Below are 21,304 nucleotides of genomic sequence, written 5' to 3' on the forward strand. Positions count from 1 at the left end.
AAAATAAAGTAGGAGTTCTCAACTCTGGCCTTTGAGTCCGCGTTCCTGCAGCGTTTAGCTCCAGCCTTTATCAAACTCATCTGCCAGTAGGCTTGTTCAGCTTGAAGTGGATCTGAGCAGACTGATCGTTGTATGACATCATAGTACTGGGGGAGTAATTCAGTCAAGAGAATATGCTCTTGAATATGTTCTGAAATCGCTCTCGCAGTATATCGGTCATAAACCGTTGAACACACCTAGTAACTTTCTAGTAATCCTGAAGAACTTGATTGGCTTGTTCAGGTGTGTTTGATTAGGTTTAGAGCTAAATTCTGCAGGAAAGTGGACCTTGAGGGACAGAGTTGAGAACCCCTGCAGTAGTCAGTGGCCAAATATGAGCTGTTTTATTTGAAATAGAGCTGGTCGCCACATGGGGGCAGACATGTTGAGATCTAATGACTAGCCAAATAGTTCTGGCTTTATTTCAGTCTCCCCTGAAATTGGGCCCTTTCACTTGTGGAATAAAAGAATTGTGTTTGACAGTTAATAGCCCATTTCTACACTGGCACTTTCATTTATGTGGGATGCTGCATCATGCAAAACATTAAACCCAAACATACACTTAATAAAGTTTTCATTTCACTGATTGGTGTACACACTTCAGGCAATTTAACTGTTGATTTTTTTTTTTACAGCACATTCTTTCTTTGGTCAAACTTGCTCCACACAGAATCGCTATTGTGGACAACAACAAAGATGTGTACAAATAATCATCCAACTTAACATAGAGAAAGAGCTCAACTAATTTAGTTTTGTACATGTATTGTATCATCAGTCCAAAAGGACTGTGACATCTTCCCTTTGCCCTGCTCCCAACAGCATCCACAAAGACATTCTGTGTCCCTCTGTTTACAACAGCCAGATTTCTAAAAGAGCCTCAGACCCTTAGCATGCTCTCCCTCTTAACTTGGGCTTATTTTTGCTTGCCTTGTGCTATGACAGATATAGCGATTGGGTGCCTCAGCTTTCCAAATCTGATCATCCTTTCATCCAGCACATACTGTGGGTCTCCTTATGGTCCAAATTCCCTCCCCCCACATTAGCTCCTCAGCCAATGAGACTCTTTAGAAGATCAAGTATCAGTATAAGTCAAGGACTTAAGAAGTTTCAAGGTTCGCAGAACCTTGCAGCCCGTCTTCGCCATCAAGACATTCTCTTCTTTCGGCTTTTCTGAGGTAAGAGTTTAAAGGTTTAGTATCTTCAAAAGAGTAAAGACAAGGCTGAGTGGACATTTCTTTCCCTTTGCTCACAGCTGACGGTGCTTTTTTCTTTTAAACGTTAAGGAAGTCGTTCAAGTTGTAAAGAGTTTTTTTTTTTGCTATATGGTGTTATTTCCTGGTGTTATTTCCTGGTGTTATGTTGTAAATTATTCTTGCAAAAGACGAACTTGACAAATGTGAATGGAATATGCTAACAGATTTCATCTCAGCTGACAGCCTTGATCATTTGAGGGTGGGTGTGGGCACTTCTGTAAATGGGATGGTTCTGTCTCAGTATGGAATTTTGTAGATCGCACACTAAGGTCAACACAATGCAATTTAGGATTTACACATTGTTGGCTTCCTCTTTGTCCTCTCCAGTAGATCACAACTAATGATAGCAATGACAATAGAGGCTTAACAAAGAACAGCTGACAACAGATAGTAGCACAAAAAGGGTGGTAGCATTAGAACAACGCTCTAATGATTTCTCAAACATGGACTAGATAGTTGTCATTTTGACACTAATACAATGGATATCATAACTGTACATTATATTGGTTCTGTTTTGATGTTGCATTCACTTTTGGATTCATGTCAGAAAAGAAACACATAAATTATCTGGCATTTCTTCTTTTAATGGCTCATAATAATGTAAGCAGACAGTCATGCCCACATAAGGCAGGGCTGACAGGACCAGAGCCTCACTGTCAAAAAAGAGAGAGCGCTGATGCTGGGAAATCTGATCATGTGTTAATCTCCAAACGCTTCTGCAGCTGTGCTGGAGATATGAGTCACAGCACACACACACACACACACACACATTTCTGAAGCTATATTAGTGAGGACATCTGGTATATGGAATAGTTTTTATACTAAGATCATGATATTTATTTTATCATACCCAAAAGCTCACAGCACATACTTTTTGTTCTTATTTTATTTGAGAGGAAATAATTTTAAATTTGGCCATAACAAACCTATGCACACATATTTGTTTTTCTGTCAGATTTTTTTTAAACATTACCTCTAAATTTAATTACATGAAATCACGTTTTAGAATGAAGACATTATTTAGTATGTTTGTTTCTTTTGCAGAGCTTTCTGTTGAAGATCTGCTCTAAGCTCTAATTCTGTCAAATTCATTTTGCTCTGCTTTGATCATTTATCATTTCTAAGTCAGACAGACAGTACATTTTCAGCATATTCAGACATACAGCTGTTTTCTACAGTTAACTGGATGAAAAGATGTCATAAAATGTTACGAGTTACCTAAAATATTAAGCATAGCATGTTAGTCATGTCAGTGATTAACCCTGTCACACAATGGTACAAAACAAAGTCTAAAGAACAATCGCAAACATTCTCTCCGTCTGCTTCGTATAGGTCTAAAGCTCCCTGTCATCATGTCCGACACAGAGGACGTGTAAGTATTCTGACATTTGATGTCATAAAATGTATATTCATGCTCTTTGGTCAAGACAGAATAATAATAAATCTTCTTTCCTTCTGTTCAATCAGTGGGGTGGAGGGTAAGTACTGAATTTGAATACTTCTTCTTTTTCTTCTTCTTATCATTATTGCTGTTAATTTGTAGAAGAACATATGCCTTAGCCAGGATTTTCAAATCTGTCATGTGTCCACATGTGTCCACTTAACATCTATTTCCATTTTATTTTAAATATTATGTATATGTATTTTTTCAGTCAGCATCAGTGTTTTCTTGGTATGTCAGCAGTTACTTTAACTATATTTAGAAACAGTGAGAGCATTGGTGATATTTTTTTGCAGGTTTGGCTTTGCTCTATTTAGCATTATGAATTAATTCATAAAAAACACATATTTCAAATATATATCCAATGCAAGAGTGCCCTGAATTTGCTTGTAATGACTGATATCGTGCCACCTGCTGTTTGGCATCTGTTTCATGAATCTCATGCCAGCATACTGCCTTCTGCCACTGCCACAGAGAGCTTTTTTAAGAACATCTCTGGAGGCTAACATGTCAAACGCATGCAGTGGCTGGGGGCAGTATTAATGATGCTCATGTTACTGGTGTTCTCTGAGGTGAATGCTCATGTGAGGATACAAAGGCCAGAGATCAGACCAAATGATTAATTTACAGGAATAACTGGCCATATGGAATGTGATTCTGTACTGAACTGATCAGAGCACTGACTCCACAGAACACCAAACAAAAAAGGCTCGGCATGCATTTAATGTATGATGTAATTCCAATTCTAATAGTGTCAACAACAACAAAAAAGCATTTTGTAATTTTTGTATTCCTCTACTGCTTTCTTTTCTGGCATATGAAGAGGTCGAAGAAGGAGGTAAAAATAATAAACAAACAAATAATTAAACACCACCACTACAACCAAACCAACCTAGAGGATTTGAAAATTAACTAGTTTTTCAAAGTACTAATTCAACACAATGTTTCCTTATTCATTAAAAAACGCCTGACATTGTCTGTAGTAAGTTGTAACTAAATCAAATAAAATAATTAACCGAAAGCAGAAAATCATTTGCTTAACTAATTTTTATCTAATTCAAGAACCTTTCAGATGTCAACCTTTTCATTTAACTCATCATAAGGTAAACTAAAACCGTAAGCATATTAATCATATTTATGGTGGGAAATCTAACCAGAGCTAACCAACATGTGCTGCCCCCTACAGCTTGAAGAGTGCCATGATCTTTGATGACCTTTTAAGCAGAATTCATAAAGCAGATTGGAATATTCCAGTATCTGGAGACCTGAAGTTCTAAATTGTGTAGCTGCTGAAAAGGTCATTTAAAAAGGTCTTTTTTTTTTGATGCCTTGTCTATGTTTTTCAGATATTAGTATGTGGATTTTATCTGAGCATAAGGTGTGAAATTGATTCTAGTTTATTTTCCTATCAAGCACAAAATAGTTAGAGATGGCTTAGATTATTAGAATCAATGGCTTTGGCAAACAGGGGAAAAAAAGTCATTTCTTGTGGGTTTTATATTTGGCATGTCGACTCCTGGTGTCTCAAGGTCTCATCATTTCATAACAGGTTCTCACCCTATGTGCAATCCCTCAGCCACCTATACATTTCACACATGACTTTCTCTCTCTTTCTCACTTTAACCAATACATAATCTCCCATTTTTGAATGCTCCCTCCTCTGCAACGCATTAACTGTTGATGACCTTCCTTCCCTTGGTTGCTTGCTGCATGTATTATTAGCTGAAGAGGTAGTAGAGGTAGAGGTAGCCCCAGAGGCAGCTCCTGAACCGGAGCCTGAGCCTGAGCCTGAGCCTGAGCAAGAACCAGAGCCAGTGCCAGAACCAGAGCCAGAGCCAGAAAAACAGCCAGAACCAGAGCCAGAACCAGAGCCAGAACCAGAGGTGCATGAGGAAGGTATGTGGCATGAATATTCATTCATCCTTCCCATTTCCCCAAAACAACTAAAAACAGGCAGCGCACCTCATCTGCTACTTAAAAATCAACCACATTAATGTAGTTCCCCAGTAGTACCCTTCCCCCCAGACCCAACAAAACTTTAACCACTACTGGCGGTACCTCCTCTTCATTCAGGCCCACCATGAGACTGATGTGGTACTACCAAATGGTGACAGAGCTTAGATCCATGCCATTTCAGTCCCTTGTGGTGCATTTGAATTATTTTTCAGAATTGGACAATTTCCACCCTTTATGAACAAGGAATATATTCCAATTCGAATTCACTTGCAGACCAACAGGGAGTGAGCTGGAACGATCAAATAGTGCTCGTCATATCTAAAATGCAGCTTTCTGTAGGGTGGATGCAGGAGGCCTGCAGTGTTGGGAAACGAATACTAACTTAGCCATCTAAACAGTGTAGCTTTTTCAGTTATGTAAGTTTTTTGTGTGTGTGTGTGTTAGGGTACACTTTTTTTCTTCTCTATCATACCAAGTTAGAAAGCCATTCAAACAGTTCTTGTGAATTAAGATTCGGACTCAGTAAGTGATTAAAAAAAAACAATGCACTGGTCTTTTTTACGATACTAAATTGTTGTTCTTTTTTTGTCCGTTCAAGTTACACTATTAAGATCCTTATTGTTTTGTGTCATAGATTTATAGTAGATCTGCTTTTATTGCAAAAATGAATCAAATCATTGGATCAGATTTAATTTGTATATTTAAAAATATATACATATGCTGCCCACTTGAAATGCTTCATTGTACTTCCTTTATGTAGGGTAGCCATCTTAGAGTAGTGTGACTGTACATTAACTATTGTATAGCAGGAGTAGCTTCCCCAACACTAGAGGCCTGAGCTGATAATAAATCCCACTACAGCTCCTGCTCTTGCCAATTACAGTGCAGCAATGACGCTTAACAGATCACTGAAAACTCTCTGCACTTTTCTACATTGAGAACTGTCTCTGAGTTGCCGCCAGCAAAATGCTACTCTAGGATGCTTCTTGAAGAAGAACCTATTCTATTGCATGCATTATAATAATTCTGCAACAAATGCAGCTGTTTCAGTTGCTATGCTGTTTTATAATATTCATGGAATGACTATTAATTGGTCAGTATATTCAAAATGATTTTCAAAGGGACAAAATGGGCTATAATAACTTATTCTTTCTATTTGTACTGGCTTAACACTGGAAAGGCTCTCTTTGGCACACTGAGCTATACTGAAACATTAAATATTCTAAGGTTTCTTTCTGATAACTTTCAAAAGCAAAATGCTGAAAGTGTCAAACGAGATGCCATCTATTATTAAGGTGCTTTTGTCCACTTTGAAATACCAGTCAATGTTTTATGATCATATGTATGCTAATAGGTTGGTCATCAATATGTTGTTATTTAGCTTATGTTCTTTTAATGACTTGCTCATATTGAGGTGTCCCATTGAAAGTGATTACCTAATTCATTCATCTGAATGTTTCTTTATTATGATTTTTTGTTTAATTGATTTCTGTCAATGTATCCTGATATAAGTTGGCACCTCAATTTGAGTGTCCGCTCAGCTGAACATTGCATCTGAGCACGCAGCCCTGCTTAGGGCAGCAAAAAGCACACAAAGCAACATTAATGTTCTCTATTTTACTCTTGCTTTCAACGCTTCATGCATGCAGAGGCCTATGAAGAGGAAGGTATGTTTGTCATTTTCTTGTATTTGTTATTTCTGATTAGAAAGAAGGCATGGGGGAGGGGTTAATGCCTGCAAGGAACACATAGAAATCAGGTCCGAAACCTTACAACATTAGATTCTGAATGGGGAGACACAGTGAACTGGCCTGAAGTGTCAGTTGAAACTTACCATAAGTCAATAACAAGGGTGAAAGAATATGAAATGCCGACATTGCTCTGTGCTTTGCTTCTTTTTGCATGAATGTGCCACACCAGTGGAGGAAGGAGGACAAGATTATAGTTTTTATTTCCTTCTGGAAAATATCTGGTCTGGAAGTGGCTTTTTGCTTGTGTTTTTGGTGTGAAGGTCAAGCCAAATAGTTTCAAAACATTGCAATGGCTCAAACATCTCATCTAAGTCACCTGCAGCCTAGTCAGCTATATAACAAGCTCTGATTTAGATGCTGTTAGTCAAAAGAGATGGGAAAATGAATGAAGGATAAAAAGATAAAAATCTTTTCCATGAGGCTTTGTTGTTATGTTCATTCTTGGAAGAGTGAGAATGGTCCACTTGCCAGGAGTTCTGTGTCTGTTTATACTCATGTACTTATAAGCACCTAACGATCTGAATTCTTATGCAATGATTCTTCTATATTTGTTTTGATCACCTACTGTATTTGTTTCACAACTTTCTAGCTAACCCAGTTTATTAACATTACTGAAACGATTGAAATTAATGTATGTAATTTACTTTGTAAACATGCATTCAGAAGTTACGTACATCATTCTTATAGCTCAGGTAAATAAACCAGCACTGAGTTGTTACTAAGAGTAACTCCATGATCATGGCTAACAGAATTCCCACTGATTGTTGACTGTGCTCGTTTTAAACTCTCTAACCATGTTACATATCCCTCTCCCTTTTTTTATTTTTTCATAACAGAGGAGAAGCCCAAGTTCAAGTAAGTAGAATTGTCCACTAAGCACTTTTTTTAGCCGAGCAGCCAATTCCAATGCTGCGATGCAATACAGCATCCTCTGAGTGTTACTGAGGATCTGGGGAAGACTGAGATACCCAGAATCCCACTAAAACACATTTTGCTTTCATTACCTTCAGACCAAGTGCACCAAAGATCCCTGATGGGGAAAAGGTGGACTTTGATGTAAGCAAGTACTTCATTGGATACATTATATTATAATGCTATGTATTAAACATTGTAAGATTACATGTTTGAGGTCATATTTACGTGTATACAAACAGGACATCCAGAAGAAGCGTCAAAACAAAGACCTCGTTGAGCTGCAGGCCCTGATCGATGCCCACTTCGAGCACAGGAAGAAGGAAGAAGAGGAGCTTATTGCTCTGAAAGACAGAATCGTGAGTGTCAGCAATCTGTACATTATCCCACTAAATAGATGGATACTCAACAAATAAATAAATACGCTATGTGGACATTAAATATTTAAGTTGAAATTATCTTACCTGTATCTTATCTTAAAGCTTCCTCTTAGAAAAAACAAAAAAAACTATTAGACTATAAACAAGACAATTACTGCAACAATATTACAGTAATATTAATACTTATAAGAGCCCATTTTCACTAACCAATAACTGAGACGTAAGATGGTGTTAGTAGGAAACTTGAGAGCGATTTTTCAGTGTTTCAAGTTTCTCGCGCCAATTTCATTTACCTGGATCAGTCTAGCTATGAAATAAAATATATTGCTATAGAATGTTTTTGTTATTTGAAATAATTCTTAAATAAAATATAAGATAAAAAAAATTGTCTCGAATTAAGTTGAAAAATTCTCGAAAAACGTCTAATAATTTGAATTTCTATTTTCATGTAATAAATCAAAACAAGTAAACCTGTAACTGAAATAAAAGATAAAACAAAGCTAAATAGATATATTTAAAAATGACAAAGGCACATCAAATTACTAACATTAAAAATGAAAACTGAATATTAATAACATTAAATATTAATAAACACTATTGTCTAATAGTATATAAATAATACTAAAATAACGCTGGCCTAGATGAGCAGAATGATACAGCGAATAAATGAAAGCTATCTGACAGCTGATATAATATCAGGACGCTACTGACCAATCAGAATCAAATATTTCAGAGCACCGTGTTTCAGAATATTATAATGGACACATTTAATGCATGTGCAGGAGAAACGTAGGTCTGAGAGGGCAGAGCAGCAGAGGATCCGCGCTGAAAAGGACAAGGAGCGTCAGGCAAGACGTGAGGAAGAGAGGCTGAGGAAGGAGGAGGCTGATGCTAAGAAGAGGGCAGATGAAGACGCCAAGAAGAAGTCTGCCCTTTCTAGCATGGGCTCCCAGTACAGCAGCTACCTGCAGAAGGTTTTTCTATCAACCCCAACTCTGATTCTGTCCATCATCACTCTGAGTACAGAACTCTATATGACCATGAAAAGTAAATAAACCTAAGTGTTTTGTTTGCATTTTACTAAAACAGGCTGATTCAAAGAGGGGAGGTAAGAAGCAAACTGAAAGAGAGAAGAAGAAGAAGATTCTGGCAGACAGACGCAAGCCTCTGAACATTGACCATCTCAATGAGGACAAGCTGAGGTCAGCACGAATACATCTCTATGGGAAAGACAACTTGTTCTGATGAAAACTTTGAAAGTTTGTGTGTGTAATCTAAATGTGTTTTGGTGCTTATGTGCGTTTACAGGGAGAAAGCTAAAGAGCTGTGGGACTGGTTGTACAAACTGGAGGCTGAGAAGTTTGAGCACATTGAGAAACTCAAGAGGCAGAAGTATGAGGTGAGGGAGCTGTCCAATGACCATTTACACAATACAACATCTGTAAAATTATTTTACTTTATATTTCATCATGGCCTACATTTGTTTTACTAGGGGAGATGCACTACTTTGTCAGCTGTACCCTGGACAAGTTATAGCAAGTGATAGCTGACCCAAAAGTGAAATCTCTGTTAAAAAAAAAAGAGATGTTAGACAGAATGACCATCTCAATCACCATTCATTTTCATTGTAAAATGTACATAAAAATGCAAAAGGCATTGAATTCAGAGTTGTCTGAGATGCACATTCTGCCAGTCAGACAGGTTTGAAATAACATAAATATGAGGAAATGATGACTTTCATTTTTGGGTGAACTATCTGTTCAGTGAACAAGCATTATGTTAAAACACAGTTTAGGTACAACTATAAAATCAGTCCACCTAGCTGCTTTTAGCTGCTCAAATATAAAGTCAATGCCTTGTCAATTATTTATACAACAGTTAGTTATGGCCCTTGAATTTGATTCATAATTGATGGGGATTTTCAGTGACTCTTTCTGCAGGTTATAAGGATACGTCTGTTGGTGGTGACAAGTCTTTATGAGTGAATCATTAAATCATTTATTCAACTGATTCATTCAGAAACTAAACATCACTATTGTGTGTTGCTTGGAGACACAATACTCTCTCAAAAATAAAGGTGCTTCGCAATGCCATAGAAGAACCTTTTTGTCTAAATGGTTCCATAAAAAACCTTTAACATCTGAAGAACCTTTCTATTTAACAAAAGGTTGTTTGTGGCGAAAGAATGTTCTTCAGATTATAAAAAAGATAAGAAAGAGATGATTCTTTGAAGAACCTTTGCCTGAATGGTTCTTTGTGGATCCAAAAATGTTTCTTCTATGACATCTCTGTGAAGAACCTTCTAAGCACCTTTATTTTTAAGAGTGAAGTTAATTCTGCTTCGGCTTTGTTTTTGCTGCCGGAAAAAAAAAAAGTTAAAAGATGTGGTCACATTGCTGGCAAAAACATTATCTATATATTTTTACATTATCTATTGTCAATAGTGTGACGTACTGTATGAAGCAAAGCTCCCACAAAATTCACCCTTAATCCAAGTAGCTTTCTGTTGATCAACGTGGCGAATTTGAGCGACCAACCTGAACCCAGTGTGAAATCTGCAAGGGGACAAATCTTTCACCCCTCAGTGAGAAATTCCTGATCACATGGATTCCTATTGTTGACTATATTTCATAAAATGGTAATTATGACTGCCTCTTAAGTAACAGGCAAAATTGTATCTAAAATGTAATTAACTATTGATTTATTGAACTATATAAAAGCAATAGTGCATGTCTCTCATTTGCATAATTAAATCGCTATGGCAGTTTGACATAAAAAACGTGAACACATCAGTCATATATTTGAGAGCAGGTCTGAGTGTGTCTGTACAGGTTATCTAGAGTGTGTTTATGTGCGGTAGCTCAGGTCTCAGCTGTGTTCTGGTGTTCTGCAGGTTACTACCCAGCGTCAGAGAGTGGAGGAGCTCAGTAAATAGTGAGTAACTGGAACTGTAGGAAGTTAAGGCTTTGTTCAGCAACAGGGACGTGACGGCATGGTCTGCATGCATGAGACTCTCTGGTCTCCATGGCTTCTGGGAAACAGGTCGATTCAGACCACAGGTGAAAGGTCAAATGAACTGTGTTGATCTCTTTCAATCCAGCAGCTAAAGCAAACCACTGTTCCAACAACCTAGCAGTAGAGATGTGAATCATGTTAAACTAAAGTTAGTCAGCATCTGAGCTTTCATATTCCAAGATGTTTCTCCTGCAGGTAAGTGTGTGTGATTGTTTAAGCTCAATACCATCTTGCTAAGGGATTCTGCACAACAGCACAAAACACTATGCCCACACAATGCTGCTCCATATCAGCTCTTGAGGTCGGCACGTCCTGAGCATCAAGCCAGAATGAGTTGTGTGTGTTTGTCAGCACTCGATGATAGAGGACAACTATCCCAATCCAGGACCCTGTGGTTGAGGTATGATCTGGCAGGTTTAAAAACGCACATGTGTTGTTTTCAGGTCATCTCTCTCAGAAACCGCATTGATGAATTGCAGAAGCAGTGAGTAGCACTTCCTCACCACACACACAGCGCACGGATGGACTGACTACTGCCCTTCTGCCTTTACTCTAATATTACTATCTAACTTTACTCTAATATCATTATCTAATCATTTTCACACCCCATGAAAACTCTCAAAGACACTGTCACACACAAGCTGCCAGTCATATTGGATAAAAAGTTAGATAACTGTCATAGATAACTATTGGCAGCACGACTTTACAAAACATGTCCTAAAACTTGATATAGGGCTGTAGTCTTGTAGCTGATGTAGAGATGGTAAGTATTTGGGACATTTTTGTAGCATTGTGACAGACTTACTGAAGCGTGAAGCCTTTGAGAGTGAGTTTCTGCAGAGCTGTATGAGTTTTGTCCACCATAGTCAGACAGTGTACCCTCATTGCAGTTTCCTCATACAAGCTCCCCTGAGTACATTTACATGCAGAGTTTCATATCAGTAAGACTAAAGCAATTCTTCATCTGTTTTAAATGGCATGTAAAAACTTTAGTCTGACTGAAATCATGCCAGTCTGGTTTTTGTGAAGTTAAACAACCAAGATAATGGCTTATACACAAATCGAATTAGAGTTTGCCATGGCGAAGCGCAACATGCCTTTATGCTTCTTTCAAGTTTGACTGCAAATTCGTACCTTCAAATTGAGCATTATTACGACATGTCACTCATTCGAGTTTAAAACTTAACACAGAAGTAGCAAAAACAAAAGAAAGTAATTTTAGGCCCATAATGCAGCACTTATTTATCCATCGTATGACAACTAAATAGTTTTGTTAATAAAGAAAATGATAAAAGTTGAGCGATTGACCTTACACCATTTGCTACAGACTTGATTTCCAATCACTGATCTCTATTTGGATTATAGATATGTGATATAATCTATATTATAGGTCAGTGTTTCCGACGTTGACACGGCAATTTCGTCGTAACAACTCTGTAACATGTGTATCATCTAAAATTCTGTATTTCCCCTCTTGTAACGATTTCGCTCAGTCATTCATGTGCTTGTAACTCGTAATTGACTCCAAATATTCGCTAATGCATTGTGTCATATATGTGACCCTGGACCACAAAACCAGTCATAAGGGTCAATTTTTTTTTCGAAATTGAGATTTATACATCATCTAAAAGTTACAATATTGAGAAAATCGCCTTTAAAGCTGTCCAAATTAGGTTCTTAGCAATGCATATTACTAATCAAAAATTAAGTTTTAATTTTTTTATGGTAAGAAACTTACAAAATATCTTCTTGGAACATGATTTTTACTTAATATCCTAATGCTTTTTGGCATAAAAGAAAAATCGATAATTTTGACCCATACAATGTATTTTTGGCTATTGCTACAAATATGCCCGTGCTACTTAAGATCCAGGGTCACATATATACTTGGACAGACGGATGAAGACTGTAACTGGATTATAACTGTGCATGTAAACGTACTTGATTTCTGAAGTGATTTACAGACAATGAAAAATAAAGCTCAGTCTTATATCGCTCAACGTGCAATACGTAGCATAGCCTAAGTTGCACAATAAAGTACTTGTCTATTCCAGATCCGGCTTATTTTTCATTGGTGCCAGCAAATCTGAACATGTGATGAATGTGTTTGGTATACACGAGGTAATGAGTGGTGTAAATGTGATGTGAATCAGCTGCTGCGGTGATAAACATTTAAGACTAAGACAGGCCTGTTTAACAAACTGACAGAGCTCAGAGAAAGAGCGGTAAGTCCTGCATGGAGTGAACGCGATTTCAGTTCCATGTGCATGACAGACTTTGTGTGGACACAGTAAGTGAGAAGAACATCCTGCAGGACTGGACTGAGAAAACTGGGAAACAATAGTATTTGGTGATCTCTGTTAGTAAAAATAGCACAATCACATAGTAAGCATTGAATACTTCAATTTGAGAAATGACATTTAAAAAAATAAATGGATCCCTGTCCTGTATGGTGTTTTTTCTTCTTCATTTTTCTACTAGCATGCCAGTTACAGTCAGCACCACTAACTCACTCTTTCTTTGCTGTTCAGCTCCAAGAAGGGCGCCGCTGCTCGCCGCAGAAAGTAAGCGTTCATGGAGAAATCTACACTCGTGGTCAAGACATGCCTGCTCCCTACATCTCCGAACTCTGCCTTCAATCACCAGGCATCTCTTATCCCACCCAGCGTTTGCAGTTTACCAGAGGCTGTCAAAGGCGATCTTCCACACCCCGCGTGACATTAACACTGTCCGGTCTTAGCAGTAGTTGCAGTAGGAACTTCCCCCCTTGCTCTGTCTTAAGGCTTTCACCTTCCGTTTTTGTAAATAATGTTTGGCTCGCCAGCTTTATCTGTTGCATCTGGCAGTTCAATAAAATTATTCTTCAAGACTGATAAACTAGAATTGAGCATGTTTCCTGATTATACTGAGAAACTCGGATGCTGCAACACTGAATCAAACTGAATGTGAACCTTGTAAGTCTTCTGTCCTACTTGACATGTTCACAGTGGGCTCCATGCTTTGGATGCCCTGTCTGTATGTATTCATATTGTTGCAGATTGATGGGTAATTGGCCAATGACAATGTGGATATGTTATTCACTCCAAAAAGGATGCTTCTTACCTATACATGGATCTAAATGTCTTTATGCACAGTTAGATCTTTCAAAATCATAGTTCTGGTTTTTAAGCCAAAGAGTCATACATACCTTACAGTACGGAAAACAACGTCATGACAATGATTATGGGCTGATAGCACCATATGAAGGGAAGCAGACAGGAAAAAAGTCTTAAAAAATCTTCCAAAAAATTGAATTAAATAAAATAAATACTAGTTTAAAAAGTGAACCAGCAGGTGCTGACATGGACCACAACCAGAAACCATTGAAACTGCAGTTTTGAAAAAAAGAAAGAAAGAAAAAAAAACACTACAGAAACACAAAAACACAAACAGACACTCTGCACCTTTAAAAAAACAGTCTTAATTTTTTTTAAGATTTTTTTTTTATTGAAAATGAAAATATACATACAGTATAGTACACAATTAAAAACTAAGCATATTATGTATATTGCAATTCTTCAGCAAGTAAAGTGTTATGACCAAGAACCTAAAGAGGGCTCCACAATAAAATATATCATTCTATAAAATATTATAAAATATTCCAGTCTATACAGAGGTATTCATTATGACCATCCATTTGCAATACTGTGGACACAGATATAAAAACAGGAACTTCACATATTCAGTTTTACGTCTAGTATCTCACAAAAAAGCTAAAGCTGTTCTTAAAATGTGCCATACTGTATAAAGCAAATTTATGTTGACTTTGTAACAACTTAAACCAGATCACAAAGCTAAATTATTTTGGATCAGCTGAAGTGCTTCATCAATAAAAGCTATGCATAATTCATATGTATTGTACGTGAATAAAATCGTGTATTTTGAGTGAAGCAATTGTTCTTATATGGTAATAAATAAATAAAGTGCTCAAAATACAGCATAAGATCAATTATTCAATAAACACGTGATTGTTTATAACATGTTATCAAATCATATAATATTCAGATCATTAAGTAGTAACGCTACCTGTAGAAAAGCATCTAAATACAATCAGCAAATCTTTATTTCAGTGTGCTCTGTGGTACAATTCCATATATACAGACCAGGATGCAGATTTGATGGTCCTTCGCGTTCAAGTTGAATGATAAGTAACACTTTCTGTTATTATGGTTTATAAGGATTATGACCACTGGCAGGAACAGTCCGTAGGCTCCTGTATGGTGTAACTAACCCACGTGGAGTTTCCACTGCAGTAGAGTTGGACTGAACGCCGCTGCAGCCCCATCTCTCTGCAGCACTTACAGAAGCGTGCATATGTGTTGATGTTGTAGTTGTAAATACTTGCAGATGGACACTTTCCATCACATGACACTATGTTGATCTGTGAACATGAACATGACCTGTAAGCTGGTTTACAGCCAGATTAGATCTCGATTATAATGGGTATATTCTCAAATGAACTCACCGGTCTGTTACTACGGCAGTCATTCTTTCTAATTGTCATCCTTACTGTCACTTTCTGACATGACTTCCCGTCCTCTTTACCTACACATGAAAAGTCAATGGATTATCTTTTTCATCCTGTATGACAGTTCTAATTCATTTAATGAATAACTTCTGGTCTCACTATGAGGATTAAGTATATTCTGATGTAGATTCTCATTTAAAGGGGTCATGAACTGAGAAAACAAAGTTCCCTTGATATTTTGACATATAAGATGTCATTGTATTATAAAAAGATCCTGTAAGTTTCAGAACTCAAAACTTTCTTGTTAGTCTAAACACATCTTGTATTGAAGGCTGTCTGCCAAAACGTCAGATTCTGGAATGTGCCACTCTGTGATGTAATAGTGTGGATAAACACTGCCTCTACAGAAGAAGATCAACCCCTGCTTCTACATCAGTGCCTGTGCAGCCCCGCCCACTGATTCGTGAAGGTAGTGTAAAACAAGAGATGCTTGAACTTTATTTTTAACAAAGTTTCAGACCGTGTCAGTAAGAATTTGGTCCTTTGTTCACTTAATTTCACTGCGGATTCATTTACAAACAAGGCACGATTTGACAGGATTTATAGAAAGAAACAAACTAAAAGACAATGCTGTGCCAACTATTTTGTATCCGACAGTAATGTTGAACCACACAAGTGAGTAACTGTTTATTATGTACTCGCTATTGCTTTGTCTGTTATTATAGATCATTTGATATGAGAATTTATGCGTTTTTTAACTTATGAGGAATGAGGAATGTAGGCTGTCAAGCATACACACGTGTTATTCAATCATAGCAGTGAGCATTTACTTCCAGGTCTACAATCCGCCACGCCTATTCAAACAGAGCGTTGTGATGAGGGGGGTCAAAAAAAAGAACAGAAAAAAGCCTATTGCTTCTAAATTATGTTTTTTGATGTAAAAATTTTGATAGCATTATAAGGGGACCTCAGAGATCAGTACAAAATAATAAAAAAGGCAGTTCATGAACCCTTTAATTGCTTGTTGTTGCTAGACTTCCTGTCCCTAAGATGATGTTTAAACAGCTGAACTGCTTACCGTCAATTTGGGTGAAGAAAAGTAATTGACAGCAGTGCACTGCTCAAGAACACTGCTGGGATGCCACTTTAAGTGACATCACTGGATGTCTTTGCCTCTGGTTATAAAGTAATCTTTGGATTCAGCACATGCTTGAATATGCATTAGATCAGGGTTATTCAAATCTTGCCCTGGAGGGCCAATGCGGTGCAGAGTTTGGCTCCAACCCTGATCAAAGTCACCTGCTTGTGTTTTTTTAATGATCCCAAAAACATTGATTAGCATGCTCAGGTGTGTTTGACTAGGGTTGGAGCCAAACTCTGCACCGCATTGGCCCTTCAGGGCAAGATTTGAATAACCCTGCATTAGATAAATGTTCATTTGAGTGTTGTTAAAAAGCGTAATCTGTCTGAAAAGGATGAAGCTGAATATTATGAGGTCCTTTATGTGCATTAAGATGAATCTTGATGGGCTATTTTAATCTGGCATAACACTGCAGCTTACCTTTGAATTTTCCATATAAAAATAAAAATTTATAGTATGAACGGTATTTTTTAAAATAGATTTTATAATAACAAACAGTTCACATTTTTCATCCTCCCCAAAGATTAAAAGTTTCAACTTGTAACTTCACAGGATTTTAATAACTTTTTCTTGTGATGAATAACTGAGGGTAGAAATAATACTATTCTTTCCCCACTTAGCTGATAAAAAAGTAACTACTATAAAACTACTCATCTACTGAAAATAAGTGATACATATGAATTATTTGTACTCAAGTTCAGTGTCATTCATTCCACCACCAGATGAGCCCCAATACTTGATTTTCCAATAAAATACACAGATCAGTAGTGAGCAGAAACTGTAATGGTTTGAGTAATGTGGCAGAGAAGGCAACAACACTGGAAGGAGTCAACAGATTTAGAAAACGCTTTGTATTGGTAATGTTGCCATATCACCCAAAACATTACCAAACACCCCATTACCCCAAACTACACATACTATGTGATCAGAAGCTACAGCCTAAGCACTCTGAATCATGCAGAGCTACAAAAACTCTCTAACTGGCCACTACCAACAGTACATTGTTGGCAATCAACAAAGCACTGCCCGACAGAGCGAAATGGGGAAAGATTTACAGTAGCTGCTTCCAAGAAACATCTGGGAGAAAAGTGACTAGAGGTATAAATGACTTCAATGAGCAGTTATCTTCAAATCTGTTGAGATTCCTGTATTGTTTGAATAGAGGGAGTACATTGTTGGAAATCAACAATGATGATGGCGAGCCTTGAGGTCTGATGTTAGTATCAGGTACCTTGTTCACAGTTTGTGCTAACTGTGGGTTTCAAAGGGCTAACAGAGAAGGGGAACAGGGAGTTTGCTGCGCCTGGAGAGATTGTTACAGAACGTTACACTCAGCCTGATGCCAGAAATGAACTTTTTGTTGTTGTGTGCATATCAGTACTTTTAAACAATTCTCAGTTGTTCCCAGGATTTATTGTTTTTATGGCAGGTCTATGAATTTTGCTCTTTAGTTTGATGGTACAGAACAAAAGTGCCATGTTTTGTTTGTTGTTTTCATTCATACGTATTGATTGCAAAAGACTTGTGGAAGAAACAGATTGAGCTTTTAAATGTTAAAATTACCTGCATGTTTCTTGTTATAACAAGAGCAGAAATGAACAAAGGAATGTAATCTCTGTACTCACATGTCTTGCAGCACCCATCCATGTAACTCACAACGGTGCCCCCAATCTAATACAAAATGAACATTTAGAAAAATGAAGCTGGGTTCAAATAGAAGGGACCTTTTTTTTGCTAGACATGTTTTGCAAACTGTTTATTACAGCACTTATTGTTTTATATCTTTTGTCATGAAGGAAGCTGTCAGTATATTAATGAACCACTGATTAATCACTGAATCAAGACCAGCAATGTCTCATGAATGCATTATGTATTAGTTTTATATAGTATAGTGCATCTCTGTGTCACATACATGTGTTTGTGTGTATCTTAACTGAACCTTGATGTATTATTTAGGTTTATGTTAATCAAGAGGAGAGAATTTACCTTCATGCACTCAGTTTCGTTAAAGGGCGGACAGCTGTAAGGGTGGGAGACGAGCACAGGTCCTGACAAAGTGTCCGTACAGTCAAAGCGCATGCAGTCAGACACCCAGCTACGCCCTGGCTGGAGAGGGAAACACACAAAATACAGTACATTAACATCACAGCAGAACAAACCCAATAGGAATTCAATGAAATTTTGAAATATAAAAATGATTTCAAAACAGCATGTTGGTAAATAATATCTCATTCTACAAGGATGCATAAAATTGGTCAAAAGTGACAGCATTGACATTTACTGTGTAATATTACAAAAGACACTATTTCAAATAAATGTTGTTTTTTTTCACCAAAGAATCCTTAAAAAATGTATCATGGTTTCCACAAAAATATTAAGCAGCAAAAACTAATTTAAACAACTGATAGAGCCGTTTAGTTCTGTGCAGCTTTTGCACAGGTTTATGAGTGGAGGAAAACATGAGCTTTTGCTGAACATCACCTTGTACATAGTTACAGATCCATTCTCACTCCGGATCAGGCAAGAAATGTTCTTACACATGCCACAGCAGCTGCTGGGCTCTTTAGGAGGGATGTATATCTGATTCTAGAGAACACATGACACAGTTAGGAGGTATCTTGTGTTTGGCTTGTGTGTGTCTTTGTGCATGTGAAATACTCACAGGCTGGCAGCGTGCAGTGCAGTTAGTGCCAGTGGCTCTGAGGAGATAGAAACCTGTGGCAGAGTCCAGTGTGTGTGTGCACTGTGTGGTGTAACACACACCCTGATCACGATGCTCGACCAGTGTCTGCCCCGGCCGCATCACTCCCCGTTCACCATCCACACACACCGCCTCTCTCACTACGAATACACACACAAAGAAATGTACACATACCAAAAACAGAATATATATGTAGAGATTTCTTTCATGATATTTTCTAATGTATCTTCAGAGCATTTCAAACAGACGGGTTTGTTCTCACCACAAATGAATCGTTTGCAGGCACACCGATTTTCCGGATCAGACAGAAATGCTCTGTTTAACTGCATACTTTCTCCCTACAACACAATACATCTGATATCAGATATGAACCAACCAGTCAAACAAGAGCATGATCAGACAATTAATGGAGTAATAAATGTATGCAAAAAATACAAGGTCATTTCGATACAGTAATTTCTGCTGACTCACCAGAGCACATTTAGGCCGAAGGACTTTATCACATGCACATTCTAAGAGAGAGAGGAGCTTTATTCATTATCAGAAACACACACACATTTAATACAGATTCACAGACACTCACAAACACAGACAAGCAATACATAAACAGACTGTCATACCCTCACACTGATATCACATGAACAAAGATAATCTAATGTACAGTAAGTACTTCTAAACTTAGAGCACATTATCATTAGGTTGTTGGGCTTACCACATGTCTGTGATGGACAACACTGATCTTGAATCCTTGTGGAAATTACTGTCATGCCAACTGGACATGTGATGTCTAAGCATCTAGAGGTCTCACACACTGCACACATATACACACATATAAACACAGTTACAATAACACTTCACTGTTTGAGTTAAGTTGGTGTTTTGAAGGTATTTCTTTTTGTGGAGATTGAGGGTTGTCAACTTTTATGTGACTGTTCATTTACATACATGTTAGTTTAGACTACTTGTGCTTCTGTGGATAAAGGTTGTTGTTATATTTATTTATATATTCTACTGTAATTGGCTTACCATAAGCTCACAACTGGGAATGAAAATGGTAAATGTCGGTATGTTTAATCATGTGTTTGTACTCACAGCAGTGATAAACTGGACAGCAGCGCTCTGTGCTGTTTGTGTCCACAATCAACAGTTCTCCATCTTGACACACTGGAGCTGCCTCAGAACATTTGTCACACACTAACACAATAATAAACACACAATAAAAAAAATCATTAGATAGGCTGAAATCAAATAATGATGACAGGGTGTAAACTAATTTTAAAGGAAGAATTTACCCAAACTATTACTTACTATTTACTCATAGAACATGACTTCTATAGACTTGGAATGTAATGAACAAGTCAAAATAACTATATTGTATAATATAGTGCTATAGTATATTATATTATATCTATTGTACAAGTCCTAACAGTTTCTCTCTTTTTATTCAGTGGAAGAATGCCAGTCATATGGGATTGAAACTACATGATTTTAACATTAATTGTAATGACTTACTGCAGATGTGTGCCAAACAGCAGCTGCCTTCAGCACGAGTGGCGATCAATGTCTGATCCTCACGACACACAGGAATGTCCAAGACACACTGATCAGGATCACACTCTAAAAAAAACAATAAACACAAATGAATTTGTATGCATGCACAAGTACACAGACTCACAGACACAAGCTAAGACACAAAATATGTCCAAACTCACCACATAAGTATTCTGGACAGCAGGAGTCCTGCCTATGATATGACACCAACTTCTCCCCATATTTACAATCCATAGGAGCCGCCTTACACATGCTCTGGTTACAAACTGTCACAAAACAATTAAAGGAACATTTCATCAGCATTTACTCACCCTCATGTCATTCCAAACCTGTATAAGTTTCTTAAGTTGAGCACACACACAAATACATTAATATATGAGATACAGTAATAAGAGTTATACGCATTAAAACATACAATGCCAAATAGTGTTGGGCAGTATCACAATTTTCATTTTAGATTTAGTAATTTGACTAGAAATTCAACTCCAGAATGTTTTCAGAGATTCTATCACCATTTAATAATATACATTTTTTGGAAAATCTACTGACATAAACACAAAAAAATTAAAGAGACGTCATCTTATTTTAACTTGATGGATGTAAACAGTATATTTTTATGAATGTACAGTCATTCTGCCCAGTCCTTCAGTAAATACA

General features: G+C 37.3%; 2 protein-coding genes across 9 annotated transcripts in view; one reads left to right on the plus strand and one right to left on the minus strand.

Moving 5' to 3' along the window:
- Positions 1–1,061: 1,061 nt before the first annotated feature.
- Positions 1,062–13,624, plus strand: tnnt3b (troponin T type 3b (skeletal, fast)). Of its 8 annotated transcripts, none has more exons than XM_042728005.1 (14): positions 1,062–1,214; positions 2,625–2,664; positions 2,760–2,770; positions 3,557–3,571; positions 4,456–4,629; positions 6,339–6,356; positions 7,277–7,295; positions 7,451–7,496; positions 7,595–7,711; positions 8,515–8,706; positions 8,822–8,934; positions 9,041–9,131; positions 11,191–11,231; positions 13,279–13,624. In XM_042728005.1, exons 2-14 carry the CDS (start codon positions 2,645–2,647, stop codon positions 13,313–13,315), a joined length of 894 nt encoding a protein of 297 aa, XP_042583939.1. In that variant the 5' UTR covers positions 1,062–1,214; positions 2,625–2,644; the 3' UTR covers positions 13,316–13,624. The 8 variants fall into 8 exon arrangements, with proteins under 8 accessions (XP_042583939.1, XP_042583943.1, XP_042583938.1 ...); XM_042728004.1 differs by lacking the exon at positions 11,191–11,231 and adding an exon at positions 10,626–10,666 and having other exon boundaries at positions 1,063–1,214; XM_042728009.1 differs by lacking the exon at positions 6,339–6,356.
- A 609-nt stretch (positions 13,625–14,233) lies between these two features.
- The window catches only part of LOC109093831 (otogelin), a 43,779-nt gene continuing 36,708 nt past the window's right edge, over positions 14,234–21,304 (minus strand). Inside the window, exons 44-55 of the mRNA XM_042726830.1 lie at positions 20,809–20,913; positions 20,609–20,713; positions 20,189–20,290; positions 19,809–19,907; positions 19,568–19,608; positions 19,359–19,434; positions 19,058–19,236; positions 18,877–18,981; positions 18,382–18,501; positions 18,021–18,066; positions 15,252–15,331; positions 14,234–15,167 (exon numbers count right to left, since the gene is read on the minus strand). Coding sequence (XP_042582764.1) covers positions 14,967–15,167; positions 15,252–15,331; positions 18,021–18,066; positions 18,382–18,501; positions 18,877–18,981; positions 19,058–19,236; positions 19,359–19,434; positions 19,568–19,608; positions 19,809–19,907; positions 20,189–20,290; positions 20,609–20,713; positions 20,809–20,913 — 1,259 coding nt within the window. The 3' untranslated portion in view covers positions 14,234–14,966. The remainder of the gene's footprint in view (positions 15,168–15,251; positions 15,332–18,020; positions 18,067–18,381; positions 18,502–18,876; positions 18,982–19,057; positions 19,237–19,358; positions 19,435–19,567; positions 19,609–19,808; positions 19,908–20,188; positions 20,291–20,608; positions 20,714–20,808; positions 20,914–21,304) is intronic.

Source organism: Cyprinus carpio, chromosome B7 (assembly GCF_018340385.1).
Source record: "Cyprinus carpio isolate SPL01 chromosome B7, ASM1834038v1, whole genome shotgun sequence".
Lineage (NCBI taxonomy): Eukaryota > Metazoa > Chordata > Actinopteri > Cypriniformes > Cyprinidae > Cyprinus > Cyprinus carpio.